General features: G+C 50.8%; 1 protein-coding gene across 2 annotated transcripts in view; it reads right to left on the bottom strand.

Moving 5' to 3' along the window:
- The window catches only part of EPHB1 (EPH receptor B1), a gene marked incomplete at both ends in the record, with an annotated part of 68,065 nt that extends 66,708 nt beyond the window's left edge, over nt 1-1,357 (bottom strand). For both annotated transcript variants that reach the window (XM_080622637.1, XM_080622638.1), the window contains one exon: nt 1,300-1,357. In XM_080622637.1, the coding sequence (XP_080478763.1) occupies nt 1,300-1,357 (58 nt within the window). The remainder of the gene's footprint in view (nt 1-1,299) is intronic.
- Nucleotides 1,358-16,945: the final 15,588 nt, after the last annotated feature.

The following is a 16,945-nucleotide window of genomic DNA, read 5'->3' as shown; positions in this document are numbered from 1 at the left end:
GGGAGGAAGCCTGAGAAGAAAAGCAAACGCCTGGCTCAGCCAAAAGCTGGCAGAATGTAGATGCTGCAGCAAATGGGCCTGGCTGCCACAATCCAGCAGGCATGCTTGTGAGCAGAGGGCAACCATGGCCAACACTCCCACCCCACTGGAGACCATCACAGCAGCGTTCCAGCTCCTGAATCAGCTCTGTGGGGCCCAGAGCCAAGCTGTCACTCTCCAGCCAGCTCTGTCAGTTTCCAGTTCAGCTGTAACCATGCTCGTAATAGCTGTATCACCCCAAAGAGAGGACAAGCCCCACATGGGCCAGCATCTCGGCTAGCCCACAAGACCCCATGCATTATCTTTCTGTAGCCACATGCTTCTTGTTGCCACAAGTGGGGGACCACACAATGTTCCCCACTCACATATACTGCTCAAGCACCAGCAGCCCCTGCCACGGCCTTTTCGCTCGCATTGTACCAGGAGAAAAGAAGGCAGTAGCAAAATAGAGCAAAGCAATAACCCAAGAAATACTTCTAAAGCCACATCAGCCAGAGTGATGTACCACCAATACCAGCCTGGGGCGACTTGGCTGTCCTGCCAGGCCCAGCACCCGGAGGCTGAGTCTCAACTGTGGGCACCATCCCAGTGCACAGAGTCCCACAACCAGGCAGGTGATGGGAAAAAAAAGACTTCAGCCTGACAGCACAGACCTCGCTGAGGGGATGTCCACGCATCTGCCCACCAGTGGGACAAGCATCTCCTGGACCAGTCCATCCCAAGGAAAAGAGATCCCTTGCCCACATCTCAGGTGCACCCATCCTCCTTTGACCTAAAGCTCCCTTAAGCTCCCACAGGTGCTGGGAAGCACGGGAGAAGGAAGATAGCCAGAGGCAGCCTAGTGCACAGCCGGTCCCTGGAGGTGTCCCCCACCGCGACCCCAGGCAGAGCTCTGCCGAGGGAGGCATCCGGAGCAGCCGCCGGTCCCACGCAGATCCGGACGGGTTTTCCACAGCCGCCCCCGAGCGCTGGAAAACCCCCAGCCCCTTCCCGCAGACACCCACGGCCGCGGGCGAGCCCCGTGCTACCAGCACCGGCTCCCTCCGGCTGCGGGAGAGCGGCTGGCACGACCGGCCGGTGCCAAGGGGAGCTCCGCGCCCCTCGAAACGGACAGGGACCGTGTCGGGAGCCAGCCTCGTGCCGGATTGCCGCCCCCGGCACACTGCGCTACGGGGGAGCCGGCTCCCCACGGCTCTGGGACTCGCGGCTCAGCATCATCTCCCGACTCCTTTCCCATTCCCGGTCCCGGTCGCGCCTCACCTTCCACGGCGGCCGCGGCGGCGGCCAGGCAGAGCAACACCACCAGATCCGCAGCCATCGCCTCCCCGGGCTCCGCGCTTCTCTGCTCCGCAGGCGTCAGCCGCTACCGGCGGGCGGCCGTGAGCGGGCATGGGGGTGCGTCCGCGGGACGGGCCGGGGTAGGTCGGGTCTGGCCGGGACGGGGCCGGGACCACGCCACCTCCCCGCGCCGCCCGGGTCACATCGCCGCCGCGAGTGGAGCAGCGGCCACGCCGCCGCCGGCCCCCGCCGCCGCCCGGCCCCGCCCCTCGCCGCCGCCCCTCCAATCCCTGCGGCGCTCCCCGCTTTCGCCCCGCCCCTGCCACCACCCCGCCAATCCCCGCGGAGCTCCCCGCCTCCGCCCGCCGCGAGCTGCTGTCCGAAGGGGGACGGCGCCCCCTGGCGGCTCATCGCAGGCGCCGTCACCCCCCCCCCCCTCATCGTTCGTGTTCGGGGGACCCCACCGACCCAACCCACGACGGGGCGGACCCGGATCCCGCACGGCGGGGAGGGTACGGATGGGTGCGGTTCCTCCCTTTCGCCCGCGAAAGGAAGCTGGAGCAAACAGGCAGCCCCACGCCGAGCCGGGCCCCCTGGCCTCCCAAAACACGGCTGCTCCCAGCTCAGGGCCAGCACGCTGCAGCCACATAAAAGTCAACGTGGGGTCTTCCTCAGCCTCTTGCCTTCCTCCGGCATCCTCACTGCTCGCAGGGCATCGCCCCAGAGCCCAAGGTGAGATGGCACCCAGAAGCAGGCTGCCCTCCCTCCCCGCCAGACACCAGGGTCCCAGGGTATAGCACCCCTGTCCCTGCCAGCAGAAGGTGTTTGTCCCCAGCGCCACATCCTTGTGCACATAAGCCTTTGGCAGCATGGAGTGTCACCAGTGCACAGATGGGAGCTGAAATGAGCCTTCCAGAAGGGGATTCACCCTGTCCCCACCACCCCAGGCACCGTGACAAGGCTGCTTTGGTTTATAGAATCAGATTGGTTTGGCTTGGAAGGGACCTTCGAAGCTCATCTAGTCCAAACACCCTGCAATAAGCAGGGACATCTTTAACTAGATAAGGTTGCTCAAAACCACATCCAGCCTGGCCTTGAATGACTCCAGGGATGTGCATCCACCACCTTTCTGGGCAACCTGTGCAGTATTTACCACCCTCAATGTAAAGAACTTTTTCTTCACATCCAGCCTGAGTCTTCCCTCTTTTAGTTTAAAACCATCATCCCTCATCCTATCACAACAGGTCCTGCAAAAAAGTCTCTCCCCATCTTTCTTATAGGCCCCTTTTAAGAGCTGAAGCAAGAAGGTGTCCATGGAGTCTTCACCAGGCTAAACAACCCGAACTCTCATCTGTCCCCCATAGGAGAGATGCTCCATCCTGCCGATCATTTCTGTGGCCTTCCTCTGTACCCTCTCCTGCAGGCCCGTATCTTCCCTGTACTAAGGACTCCAGAGCTGGACGTAGGACTGCAGGAGGGGTCTCACCAGAGCAGAGTAGAGGGGCAGAATCCCCTTCCTTGACCAGCTGCTCACGCACCTTTGGATGCAGCCCAAGATACAATGGGCCTTCCTGAGGGGTCAGCATCCCCCTTAGCTCCTCTCCCCAGCCAGGCAGTCACTTCACCTGGTTCAAAGATGACCCCATCCCTCCCCCTGCAAGGTTCATGCACCCCAGCACACACAGGAAAGAGTGGGGCAAAACTGAGGGCGGGGAAAGCAGCAAGATCATGGCCACCTGCCTGTGTCCAGGGTGCATCTGCTATTACAGTGGGATGAGCAACCCTGCAGAAGTACCAAGCACTGGAAAACAAAGTCATAGTACAGTCTGGGTTTGAAGGGACCTTAAAGATCATCCAGTTCCACAGCTTTTCAGTAAAAGAGTGCACAAAAACCACCATTCAGCAGTGCCACAGGAACAAGAGTTTTCTTTTGCAGTTGTGCAAAATGTATTTCGAGCAGGTCCTATTCAGTTGAGTGAATAACAGGAAAAAAATGCCAAGAAGCTTCTGGCTAAATTTTAAGGAAATTTGCTTTTATCTTGACAACCCTTCTTCATTTCCTTCCCATGAATATCTCAGCAATCCAGTTTACTCACTCAGAGGATCACAGAAAGAAAACTGTGAAGTAAATGTCAGTATTATTTGCATCTTTATCCAGTCTGCCACAAAAGCAACACCATGTTATTTATCTGATCTAGCACAACTCAGTAACAGCTCAAGTATAGAATATTCATGATGTGCAAAGCAAAAAAATGTTAATCATTTGAAAATACAAGAGGCAAAGAGCTGAGCCTGCGAGTTATCCAGAGAACTGCCTCCGTTATTTAGCGGGGGGGAAAAATAACCAAACAATTGCTATCCACTAAAAAATTTGCATTCAGAAGCCAACGTTTGACAAAGAAAAAGAGCCTGACAACTTTTGTGTAAGGAAAAAAAGAATAAAATACATCAATATTCTTCTGATTTCTTTTCAGCTGGCCAAAGAGTTGACTGTGCTGGGTGAAAGCCAGCTGTGTTTGTGCAAGAAGCTTTTTCTTCTGTCAGCCTTGCTCCAAGTCTCTCAAGAGCAATGCTTCACTTCTAGAGGAAGCAGCTCAGGAAAAGCCTCTTTGCCATGCTGTCATTCAGAGGGCAGGCACAGCGAGGCAGCAGCATTGTGCCACAGGGCCACTCTTTCTTGCTCACCTGATGGGATTATGGTCGCCAACTGCCACAGAGACCCCGGCCACACCAGCATCTCACTAAAGGACACACCAAGGGCATTAAAGCTGGCTGGTTGTTAGTCATATTTTGCCCCATTTCACCCTCTAAACTAGCCATGTTTGGGATACTTCTCCTGCAGTGCCCCATCCATCAGGATGGACCTCCTTCAGGTCCCCACCTGAAGACCAGAAGGCCACCAGCGAGGTCCCATCTCACTTGCTTCTCCCCAGGACCCCACATCCCAGAGCTGCAATCAGAGCAAAAGGCCCCAGACCCCAGGCAGCAGCAGCAGTGCATCACAGTGCTCAAAGTGTCTTGCAGAAGGCAAAGCACTCCTCCAGGCCACACATAACCCCCAGTGATGCCAACCAGGCATCCATCCAGGAAGGACACAGAGCTAAAAAGTCAAGCTAAGAGTACAAAGAACCTCTGAGAGGGCTTTTGGCAGCCCCATGCCTGCTGTGCACGGCCAGTCCCTCTGCTCCTGCTGCACAGCCGTCAGCACATTGAGATGGCGGCAGTCAGCTGCCAGAATTAGCTCTGTCTTAATTAACAGCTTTGCCTTTGTTCTCTGATGATGCTTCAGGCAATGCCAAGCCCTTTCTGGAGGGTGAAGATCTGGGATCCCAGTGAAAGAAAACATCAAGAGTTATCACATACTGTAGCACTGATCTCCCCCTTGAAACCGCTTTCAGAACCAAAGGTGTCACAGTCTGTGATTGTCCCCATCCTCTCCCACCACACTGCACCATCTTAAACACAAAGATGAATCCCATCTGGCTGTTCCTGTGCATATGTTGGCAGGAATCATGCTGCAAGGGGGTTCTGGAAGGGTCACCCCAAATCCTTTGAGCTGTGAACCAGCAAGCCCAAGCCCTGGGAGAGTCTGACACCTCTTGCAATACAGTGCATTCATCCATAGGGTGACCAAGGCTCCTGTCCTGCACCAGAGCTACTGCCCAGCTCAGACCAGGAGGATCACTGGGAAGGTGCCCTTGGTGGCAGGGGGGCCCTGGCAAGCTGCTTGCTAACATAGCAGCGTCTCAGAGCAGACATAAAGGTTAAACAAGCCTTCCACTGAGTCAGCCCCACAAGCACAGTGCAGACACACAGGCAGAGGGGCCTCCTCTTGCCAGAATAAGCACAGGCACTAAAGCAGCCACAATGCTCCCAGTTTATTTTCCAAGCCAAAGCCAGGTCTGTGAGGAGGGCAGGAAGATTTCCACACAGCACATCCTCAGCAAGTGCTCTCGCAGGAAGCCATCCTCAGCAGTGCTCTCGCATCCCTAATCCTGCTAAAGCAGCACAGGCTGCTCCCAGCAGCTTGCCTGTGCATTAATTGCAGAGGAAAAGCATGCGTCTACAGCATCCTCCCAGCAGTCAAAGCTTGATGAGCTGATGAATCCTCTCTCTGATAAGAAAAGCAGATTCCTTCTATTTTTCAGTGTTTCAGACTTGTCTAGTGTGCCCCAATACAAGCCATATGAGACAAGTAAGCACAGGCGATGTTGGTGAGCAGCATCCAGCCCCTGCAGTACTGCCTGTGCAGTAGAATCCCCACCTACAAGTCTAAATAAATGTGATATGATGCAATAACATTAATTAGCACCAGTAAGTGCTTTAGTGTATTCACCAAGGGCAACAACTCAGTCACTTGGCACACTGCAGTCCAAACTGCTTACTGCACTCCCAGGAGAAGTAGCCTCAGGGAGACTTCTGGACCTAAAATACCATAGGGAAACTAAAGGGAAGGAGAGAGACAAGATAGTCCCTTCTTCAGGCATTCACAGAAAACTCAGGTATCTTATCAGAGCAGAAGCTGTAGAAAGGACAACTCCTTTGTCATGTGAACAATTTGAGGACTAAATTGAAGAGAGACGTGAAGAAGAAGTAGGTGAGATGAAGGTTAATTTGGCAACCGGAGTGAGAACAGAGGGAGCTAAGCTGTGGAAGAGTCTATTAATTCCCTGGGCAAGAGAGACACACAGTCAGAGCTGGGACTCAGAGTAACTCCCCGCACAGTAGTGAAAGATAAATTGCAAGTTCTTCTCGTGGAATATTCTGTTTATTAAGTACAGAAATAGGAGACAGTCAAGTGCCAAGTGCCTTGAGCCTCTCAGCGCCTGAGAGCGTATTAATCACTCCACATGATTGAACAAAAGATGAGAGCGGCATTAAGACAGGCTCTAGTGCCACACTAGTCACCATATAATAGAATGGACCCACAACTTTCTCCACTCCACACTACCACCAGCTTCAGTGGCAGGGAAGGCTCCTACTTCTCTAGCAGTGTATGGCAGGATGACCTTTCTCTGCAGGGCAAGGTAAAGATCAGCAAGTTTTCCTCTTAGGAGGAAAGAAAACCCCACATCGCTTTGATTCCACAGATGCTGCAACTTCTGCTTCCTGGGTTTTCCCTTTAATTGGGTTTTTCAAGATGGTTGCAATGCTGCAGGACAACACAAGCACAGACCAGGCATGCTCCTTGCTCCACATTTTTCCTTCTTTCCAGTTTCTCCAGGTGGAAGAATCTCTTTGTTCCCTTGAAGGCAGAGGATTAACAAAGCCAAATGCAAAAAAAAAAAAAAGAGAGAAAAACAAAGCCTCCTTTGAGGATGGATGACTTCTTTTTATCTGTTTCTAATCTGGCTTCAACTCTCATTTCTTCAGGAGAAAAAAAAAACCTGAAGATTAAATTTTATGCCAAGGCAAGCTATAATAAGTGACAGAAACACTCTGTCTCAGGCTCTCTGCTGGCTCTGTGAAGTCAGAACATTCATGGGGAAGAAAGCAAAATGCAGACAGGAAAACACTTTCAATGGATATTTAAAATAAAAACTCTGCTCATGTTCCGAATGCAAAAGCTACAGAAGAATACGCCTCTCCTCCAAGGAAATTTTGTTATCCTGAAGCAAAATGCGATTTATCTTTGGAAGCTTTAAGAAAAACAAGGAGGGGAACCTGTCACGAGAGTTCCACTTTATCACAACATTTGGCTTGTTGCAGTCTGAGCTGTGTTCCTACTTCTGGAAGCAAACAAGAGATGTGAAGTTTAAGGTGCAAGACTACCCAAAGCAGCAGGGAGGAGGCAGAACGGTCCAGCCCACCACATATCAGCTGTTTCAGGGTCTCATTCAGATGTTTCTCTTCTGAAATCACTTAGAGTGTAAAAAGCTGGCTGCAGTGGCTGGTTTGGATCGGATTCCCTTCTCATGTAGAGGAAAGTTCTCGCTTGCCCCTACTACATCATGATGAATTTCCAATTGTCATCTTTATCAATGGTCCTGTGAACACTATCATGAGGGTAATATGAATTTTTTTCCCTTTTCTTATCACCCACAGGGTAATTACATGGATGATTGCACTCAAGGACAAGAGCATGTGTCCTGCACCCTTGCACAGAGCACAGCACACGAGCACGCGCATGGCGCCAGGGCAAAATCACACAAATTCTTCCCCAGGTAAAGGGAAGAAGGCCAGGAATATTCAATCAAACCTACAAACCCACGTGTAGACATATGCACAAGCAAGTGAATGCCACTGCAGGCACTGTAACCTGCCTGCTGGTATTCGTCATCGAATCTCACAGATGGAGAGATGCGAAGGCCAGACGGACCTGCTGCACTCATGTAACCTAACTGCATTAGACACTAAACCTCACCCAGCAAGTTTTGCCTTGCTCATTTGGCTGCTTGCAAGAGAAACCTGCATCTCAACGAAGTCCTTACAAAGCTACACCTTTGTATACCCCAGGTACCCATTTACACTGCCCCAGCAGCACCTGTGGCAGTTTGAATGCCACAAGTTCACTTGACATGATTCAGGCTGCCCTTCCTAAGACCCTCTTGGGGAACCAGCTGCCAAGACCATGAGATGCAGCACCCTGGCTCCTGCTGTGCACAGCTTCCTGCTTCAGCAGCCAGAGTCTACATGATCATAACCCTGCTAGTGACCTGCACATCCCTAGCTCTACTTTATGCCAGCAACAAGGAAGGGAGGAAGACTATCTCATTACTCTGAAAGGCAGGAGAGTACACAAGATATACTCTGTGCAGTGATAACTGCACAATTCTCAGCTCCCATCCCTCCACACCACAGCGCACAACGCCCGGGCACTTTACACAGCCACGTTCGAGTGTAATTCTTAATACAAGTATCTGGAAGAGGAATGAAGTAAGTCTTCACTAGGTTTGATTGGCAAGAGACATCAAGAGCCGTGCGGGAGTGGATTTGAGGAAGGCTTGCATTTCAAACAGGGCAGGCAGTCAGAGGTTTACCCAGAGCAAAGAGGGAAGCAGCAAGGCTGTCGTTTCATCGGTTAACATCTGGCAGCTGCAGAACTCAGAGATAATTCTGCCTCCGTCCCCCAGAGAGTTCGGATCTGGGAGGGATGCCAGAGACATGGCAACCAGGAGGGGATGAAATTCCTTCACAGAATCCAAAACAGGCAGTCAAACATCACAATATTCTTACTCCCTTTAAATGAGCGACTGTCTGGTGCTGACTGAGCCTGTGGAAACTGGGGGAAAGGGAGATACAGTGGGGGAAGGTGAAACACAGACAACAGCTTTTTTACCAAAATCACAGCTTTTTGATCAAAACCTGCAAAGATAGCTTTTAACAGTTATCTATATTTCTATTTTTTAAAAAGCCAACAAAAAAACCTTATTGTTTCCATTTACAAATACCAGGGCTTGCTTACAGACAAACAATAGAAAACTCTGGGGTTGAAGAAAAAGAAAGCTAAGCCTGCTCTGATCTTGCAGCCAAACTTGAAACTTATTCAAGGGCAATTCTGAAAATTAACAAGCATGGGCTATAACAGCTTGTGTAACACCATCACTTGCAATCAGATTTATTTCACTGCAGGGAAAAGGATAATCTCCACCTGAGCGGCATCCTATGTCCCCTGCCTCTCTGCCAGCTTTGCACTGGAGATGACCACAGCCCAGCCTGGCAAGGTGGTGGTCTTCACCAGAATGGGATAACAGAGCAGTGAGGCAGGCTTTTCAATTACAAAAGAAGTTGTTCTAATGAAGTCTAAACACATAGGCTGCCTCTCCACAGGCACTTCTCTTATATACGCCACCAGGCTCATTCCAGACCCCTTTCCAGGTTGCACATCCCTGGCTCAAGGACACAAGCCCTCAGACTGGAGAAGGGACTCCTTGCTGGTACAAAGTAAATGAGACCCTTTGGGGGCACCCAAGCAAGAAGAGCTGCTCAGGGCTTCACCCAGGCTACCTGTCTCCATTCCCAGTTATTCATCCATAAGCAGCAGTGTTAGGCTGAGTCCAGAACACCCCATTTTGCTGCAGCTCATACTGCACCCTGGGCTGGGGGCCAGCATCCCAAGTCCCCTCTGGCCGCGCAGATGACAGAGGTTTTCTCCCACCAACCTCTGGAGGTCAGCAATCAGCAGCACTGGGGCTCTGCATTAGAACTGCCATTGCGGGGGGGAATGACCAAGGAAAAGCAGTGCAAGGGAAGATCCAGTGGTTTGAGCACAATATGCTCCCTGCATACCATAGGTGACCCCAAATATTGCAGGGGCCAGGTACACACATCCCCCCTGCACTGCTTTCCTTCCCAGCAGGCATGCAGGAGTACAAGACCTTCCTTGTTAATAGGAAATTATTCATTTCTAAAGCCTGTTTTCCCCATTTAAAAGCTACAGTCTCATGCCAATTTATCCACAAGAAAGCCCCATTTCTGGGAACAGGAACGAATCTGCATTACACTTAGCCAGCCTCCAATATCAACTTCTCATTTCGTATTTGTTGGCTACAGCCAACCCTTTACAGCTAAATCATTACTGAATTTACAGAGGTTAGGAGTTGCTGGAAACAAAAAAACTCTTGTTAAATTTATTACCTATAATCTGACATTGTTCTGCATAAATCTCAGTGTTCCTGGTAAATACAAAGACTTCCAGTAAATGAAAGATACCAATAAGAGTACAGGCAAGTGAACTGGAGAGTTATCTGTTATGGAGGGGAAGCAGGGCAGAGACCCTACCCAGATCCATTAGAAACCTTCAGCAAAACCCACGATGCAGAGCAGGGAAGGAGAACATCTTTCTCACCTGCTCCAGAAAGGTAAATAGTGAAGGAGGAAAGTGGGAGAAGTCCCTCTGCCAGGACAAAGCTGACATCGCCACTCTGGGACACATTTCCCTGTGCATCAGCAGGAAAGCCATCAGCATCCCCTAGAGCCACTGCTCTGCTGTTTGCCAAAAGCTAAATATTAACCAAAAGGGGGGACTGCTCCTCGATAGGGGTACGACAGAATATAAGGGGTCCTGGCAGGGCTAAAACCTGCTACCTGCTAGCAGGAAACAAGTTTTCCTGCCCCCTGGGAAAGAGTTTTTATTGCTGGTTTCCCTCCAGCTCTCTAGGAAAGCAAAAGTCTTACTTGTGGGAAAGGATCATTAATCTCATTATTTTTAGATGACATTTCTAGGTGCGTTCTCAAAGCTCCAGGCTCATGGCAAAAACACAAACAAGAGGACGGGTCCGTCACGTACTAACACAAGATCACCCCCCACAAAAATGGAAGTGGATAAAAGGGAATGAGTCCGGAACTCAGGAGATTAAAGAGGAGAAGTGGAGGACATGTGCCAGAGGACAGCCAACTGCTCCCTCCTCTCCCCAGCCCTGCCTTAGCACCATCATCCCTAAAGCACTCAATACAGGCCCTCAGCCTCTGCAGCAGCAAGTCAGCTCTGCCCCTGCCTGCACCATCTTTGCTGGGAAGCAACAAAGGAAAAAACAATGTGGTACCCAAGGGGAGAGGAGAGACACAATGGGTTTTCTCATTACCCTACCACCTCAAGGGATGAGATCAGAGCAACTGAGGCAAAGTGCTGCTCCATTCATGCATTTCCCACAAATCAGAAGCCCTGTTACACAACTCTGCAATGTTATCAGACACCCAGATTTCCCAAACCAATGGCAGCTTCTGCAAATGTTCACTTACTCCAGGTAGGTGCTTCACTCCTGAACACAGTCCCCATCACATCTCTGAAGTTGCTTGCAACCCTGAGTACCACAGCAGCTAGCCAGAGCCTCCTACAGTGCACTTAGGTCCTTATTCATCTTGTGACCACACCTCAGCTGTGATTCATCCCATCCTAACAGGGCTCCTTTGCAGCTGGGCTGAAGAGGGGTGCAGTCCACAGGTACCACCTCTCTATCAACCCACCTTTAGCTCTTCCTCACTGGGTGACAGCTCTCAGAGACTTGCCAGCTGAGAAGGAGTTGTCTATGCTGAGGAAGATGCTTCAAAAGCAGCAGGAAGGGACATTGGGCTGGGTTGATATGTCATGACATGCTCCTAACCCAAACTGCTCCACACTGTGACTGTGGCCAGGCAGCCACAGGGCTGCTCCCTGCACCTTCACTGATCCCATCCATCAGCATCTCCTTAAAACCCACCAACCTGCACTCGCCCATGGTATTGCTCCCACTTTCTCTCTGGGAGCTTCAAGCATCTCCTGACGACATTGCTCTACGCCCCCTTCCTCTCCCTGCCCTTTCATTTCTCTCATCAAAGTTTCTTTTCACCTCCCGCCTTCTTGCCTCGGGGGGTTATTGTTCACCTCTCGGCAGCCCGCAGAGCCATGCCGCTGTGCTGGGAAGTGCTCTGCACCCAGCACGGAGCTGGGGAGCGGGCACCGGTGTGGTGCCTTTCCAGGGGGGAGCAAACACCAGCACCAAAGCAGCTCAAAGCGCCCCTGAGCCTCAGGAGCTCCCCATGCAACCAGCAGAGTTACAACAGTTATGTGGGATGAAGTGCCTGTCTGTCAGACAAGCACATACATAGGAAGAGGAAGGCATGTAGTAAAGTATGTTTTAGTGCAGGCTCAAAACATTTAAACTGTGGGAGTCTACACACCCACAAACTCAGGTCGTGTCAGCACAGTGATGCACAGTGATCCTAAATGCAAAAGGAATAAATGGGGACAAATATCCCCCAGGATGGACGGGCAGGCACAGCCAGAGGCACAAAGGTTATCTCCAGATTACAGACTTGATGCTCCCACCATTAAGGTGCAGAGACAGCACAACACTCGAGCAAGACCTGAGAGAGGGAGAAGAGATAACAGCTTGAGTGAAGCAACACTTTGCAGCCCCTTTGGCAACAGCAGAACCATCCCTTCATTTCAGATTTGCTGATTTTTGTACCTGTTTGGTTTTTTCTAAAGGTCAGAACATCTGTGCAGGTTTGTGTGTGTGTGTGCATATGCGTTTGATGCAAAACACTGATCCCTTTTAAGGCTATTCAGTGTTACATTCAGTTCATTCCCTTCATCTCTACTAAGTAATTTGGGAAAATCTTTAAAATCGCTCACACTCAAAACCAAACTGCTCACTGAAATGTCTTTGTTTGGTTTTTAACTGTCCATTGTTCCTCCTACGCAAGGGCATCACCAGCAGCCCACAGACTAACACCAGCCTGCTTGAGCTCTTGGCTGCCTATGTCTGCCTTGTCCAGGAGAGCCGAGGCTTTCCACACACCTGGTGCTTTCTGCAGAGTCACATACACTGTGGGCTGACCCAAAGCCACCAGCAAAGCCCTGCTGTGCCATCCCAAGGGCAGCCCTCAACATGGACAGCCCACAGCTGGGAAGACAGATGAAGAATGCCAGATGTGCTGGTTTGGAAGCACAGGAGGGTTGATGCTGTGCAGAGATATTCCTCTTTTCAGCTAGAAGTGCCCCCTGCACTCAGGTCACAGTGTGCCTACTTGCAAACATGCCCAAGCCCCACGGTCTCTGCCCCACTTGCACAGCTCCAGCCCACATGGCTGGCAGAGCACACGCTAGACTGAACCAAGGCTTCTGGGACAAAAATACACTTTTTCCCCATCGCACTGAACGCTGACATTTTGCCAGCATCGAAGCCCCCACAGCTGGTGGTAAACCATCCATCAATCACTAGTTAAATAAAACAACCCCAACCCTTTACCATCCCTCATCCCCACTAGTGAGCCAGGCCAACGCATGCCAGAGCACAGGGATGGGCACAATGCTGCTGCTTCAGGGCCAGGCAGCCAGCACCTTGGGGCTGACACACACCAGCCTTGACTATACCTACAGTTGTAAGAACTGCATAAATGTATGTATAAAATAATCTATTTAGCTCTTAAAATATAAAAATCAACAAGTTGAGAACCACAGCACAACAGACAACCTCAGCTGTGAGCCCTTGGTTTTTATAGCATATATCCAAATATGACGACGCAATGAGCGGAATGTACCAATTTGGGTAATTGGTGATGGCCTGAGCACATGTATGCACTGCTGATCTGGTTGCCTTAAAATCTATGTATATTTACAGTGCCAGCTTGTTTGCATTTCTGATGATCTGAAACACTGAGAAGGTAATCAGCTCCTCTAGTGCATGCAATCAGCTCCGCGGCATTCCCTGCTCTGTTGTGGGTGAAGCCACTAAGACTGTAATTTCAGAGCTGACGAACGCCATTAAGCTGTTAAATGGAGCAGGGGAAGGCTGCTGTTGGGACCAAACACTGAGCTGGGAGGGCACCGGGTGCTGCAGGGAGATGGAAGCAGTGAGAAGCAACACCAGGATCCAGGGCTGCCCAGCAACCATGATGGGACTGTGCTGATACTTGGAGGCTGGTTGCAAATTTAAGCCTCAGCATTGGCTCAATTCTTTTCACTGGATGTTAACATTCCCATTTCCTCACCTAAAATCCACTTGAGTAATCAGCCACAAAGCTAATGACTCGGGCCCCAAATCAGCAAAGTACTTGAGCACATGCTGAAGTCCCATTGAAAGAAATTAGACCTAAGCAGACTCTTTGCTCCAAGGGGAGGGGGCTTTCTCTAAAAAGAAGTAAGAAGGAGATTCCAAATAGGTGAAATATTCTATAGAAGCAAACCATGCTCACTTGAGTAACCTCCAAGCACCCTGCTCAGTGTTTGTAAGGACCCATCTGAAGCATGGGAAACCTACAGCCCTAGACCTGGCTTTATTTTCTTGGCAGCCAGACCTGAATAGGCTTCAGAGGATAGCCCTGGGACTTGCAGGCTGCTCCCAGATCTTGTGCATCCCACACTCACGTGCTGCAAGAACACCTCCTGGTGTGCCCTGAAACAGCAGCCAGGGTGGGGAAGAAGTGATGAAGGGCACAGCATCCACAGTCACCCAGGCAGGACCACCATCTCTGCATGGTGCCACACTGGGTTTCCCCAGCGAGCTACAGACAGGCTCTGAGCACCACTGCTGATCACCAGGTTAGAGCCCAGGGACCCCAAAACAAGCCTCCTCTTGTTATTCCAAGGATGAGTGCCCAGGCAGGACTGAGTGTGCACATTCCCACAGCCATGCTCCCACCCCGATGATCCCCCTCACACCTGCTTGCCAGTGGATTCACAGAAACCCATCATCTCAGCCCCCCCAGCCTCCTCCCTCCCAGTCACGCTCTGAAGTGACGGGAAGAGCAACGATCAAGTTTCCCCATGCACCAGAGAACAGGAATAGCATTCACTCCTGCCAAGGACAACACCTCGCTCTGGCAGGTTGCGCAGGTATCCACTCAGAGCAAAATCCAGTTGAAATCCAGCCTTACATATGGGATCTTACAGCCTGACATGGTGTTAATGCATATATATCGATATTCATACAGATCGGCAACCAACCTGATCAAACGAGAAGGTTTCACTGGAAGTTTTCCAGCATCTGGATATCTTTATTACAGTGAATTACTTAGGTCAAAGCCCTAACTTGTGTAAACTGGCACAGCTCTGCTGAAATCAATACCCTTACGCCAGCTTCTGCTATTTGATGAGGTGGCCTAGGATTGTATTGGTTTTACTGTCTTCTGCCATCATCTGCTTAGTTCCCATTTCAGGGCCTCTTGCTGAAGTTTGTAAAGAAATACAGCCAGGAGGCACATATTCAGACTAAAGCAAACTGTAAATAGGCCTCAGAGAGGGTAAAGAGCAGACACGCTGAAGTAGGCGGTGATTTGCTGGAGCCACTTGGTGCTGAGTATCATGCCCAGCCCTCTGCTAGTCTCCAAGCTAACTACTGAGCATACCCCAGCTCTTGGGAGCCAGTTCTGCTCAGAGATAACAGGGAGGCTTTTAGAAGTGATAACAAGGACTGAGATACTTGTTGGGTAGGCTGAGCAGAGCTGGTGCCCGGCTATAGCAGGATGTAGCTGAGAGCTTGTGCCAGGGCAGCTCCTGCATTCCAGCACACTGAGAGGACTTGTGCCCTGCACCATCACAGTGGCTTCTAGTGCTCTGCCTTTTCCTTCCAGGAGTAAGAAGCAAAGTGCAACCCCATCTGTTCAGCTAATCCACCCATAACTGCTCTAAGCAAACAGAGAGGCTGAATTTTCAGTTGACAATTTTTAAAAGATACCCAATACTTCTATTTTCAGCTGATTTTGGTTTTGCTTGCAGAATCCTGGAGAGAGGGCTAATTCTGCAAGTGAAAGAGTGCACCAGAACAGCTTTACTTGTAACTGAGTAGCTCAGTGGTGTTCACTGTCCCAGAAAGGGTTTGCTTTCTTTAGGTCTCACAGTGCTTTGGAGATTATTCCTTGGTTTCCTGGAGATCCCCGTCTTCCCCTTAATCCATTCTAAAGAGGTGTCCAATAGAGGGCCAGCCTGAGACAAGGTGGACCAAGAGGCATTCATGCCCTTTCAAATGCACAGAGCACGAAAAGACGGGAAAAAACCCTTTATTATAACAGCCGTTTGCAGAAAGTCAAAAGCAAAGTCATATCAGACACCTTTTACAGAGGCAGCGGCAGCCAGAGGGGTAAAAGAGAAGGCCATGCTCGGCTTCTCTGGTGGGACTGGACCAGTTTACGTGCTAATCCCAGTGTGAGCAACCAGAGCTGGCTCCAACCGGAGCCAGTTGTCTGACTTCAGCACTTGGCAGGGAGGCAGGGATGAACAGAGATCTGTAGCGCAGGCACTGGCTGCCTGAAGCCATGGGCTGCTCGGTGTCAGCAAACGGAGCCAGATGGAAAAATAAATGCAGAGAACATCTTGAATTTGGAGAGTGATTCCTGCACCACTACAGGGCTCAGAATTACTCCTGCCTTGGCTTTTTAGTGCCTACAGCATGCTTAATGGTGTGGCCAAGGGCAGGGAGAAAGCTGCCATCCCTCCTGCAGCTCACATGTGCAATGCCTGCAAGCTCAGGGATATTTCAGCATTTGTTGTTGCTGAAAAACAAAAGAAAAAAGCCCATAATTCTGAGGCCAAAGCAGAGAATTGGGGGCAATGAAGGGATTTTGGCAGGAAGGCACTGGAGGATGATGCTATGGATGGGTTATATTCTAGGGGATGGTAGCTCGATGCTCTCATGGGACAGCCAGTGCTGTCCTTGCTGACAGCCCAGGATCCAAGCATCCATTCCCACAGATGCTTTTGGAAATGCCACCTGTACATGTGTAACATCATGACACTACATGCCGTTGTGACAGGGCTGGCAGTGCAGGGGGCACCAATGGGGAGGGAGCGGGGGATGCGAGGCAGAGTACAGATCTAAATAAGGCCAGAGAAGTAAGGGCAGGACCATTTTAATCAGTTAAAGTTTCATTATCATGGATACCACAAGGGGGGAAACATTCCCTACGGCAAAGGGTGAAGTATGTCTTTCTTTTCCCAGATGGCAGGTTTTGCAGCCAGCCTCCCTGATGAAATGAAGCATGTCTGCATCCATGTCCCCTTCCTACCCCACAGTTTTAGAACCTGTTGGTTAATTTTAGCCAGGTCGTAGCTGGGGATGTCTCAGGGGACTTCTGCTCCTATGCCTTCTAGGAAGTGGAGACAGACGGCCGTGGACAGTCCCACTCACAAATCCCACAGGGGAGACGCTGCTACTGCAGGACACAGAGTTCACTCATGCCCTCTGAGCAGTAGCTGCATAGCACATGT

The sequence above is a fragment of the Psittacula echo genome (assembly GCF_963264785.1).
Source record: "Psittacula echo genome assembly, chromosome: 7".
NCBI lineage: Eukaryota > Metazoa > Chordata > Aves > Psittaciformes > Psittacidae > Psittacula > Psittacula echo.
This window is presented reverse-complemented; position numbering and strand designations above follow the sequence as displayed.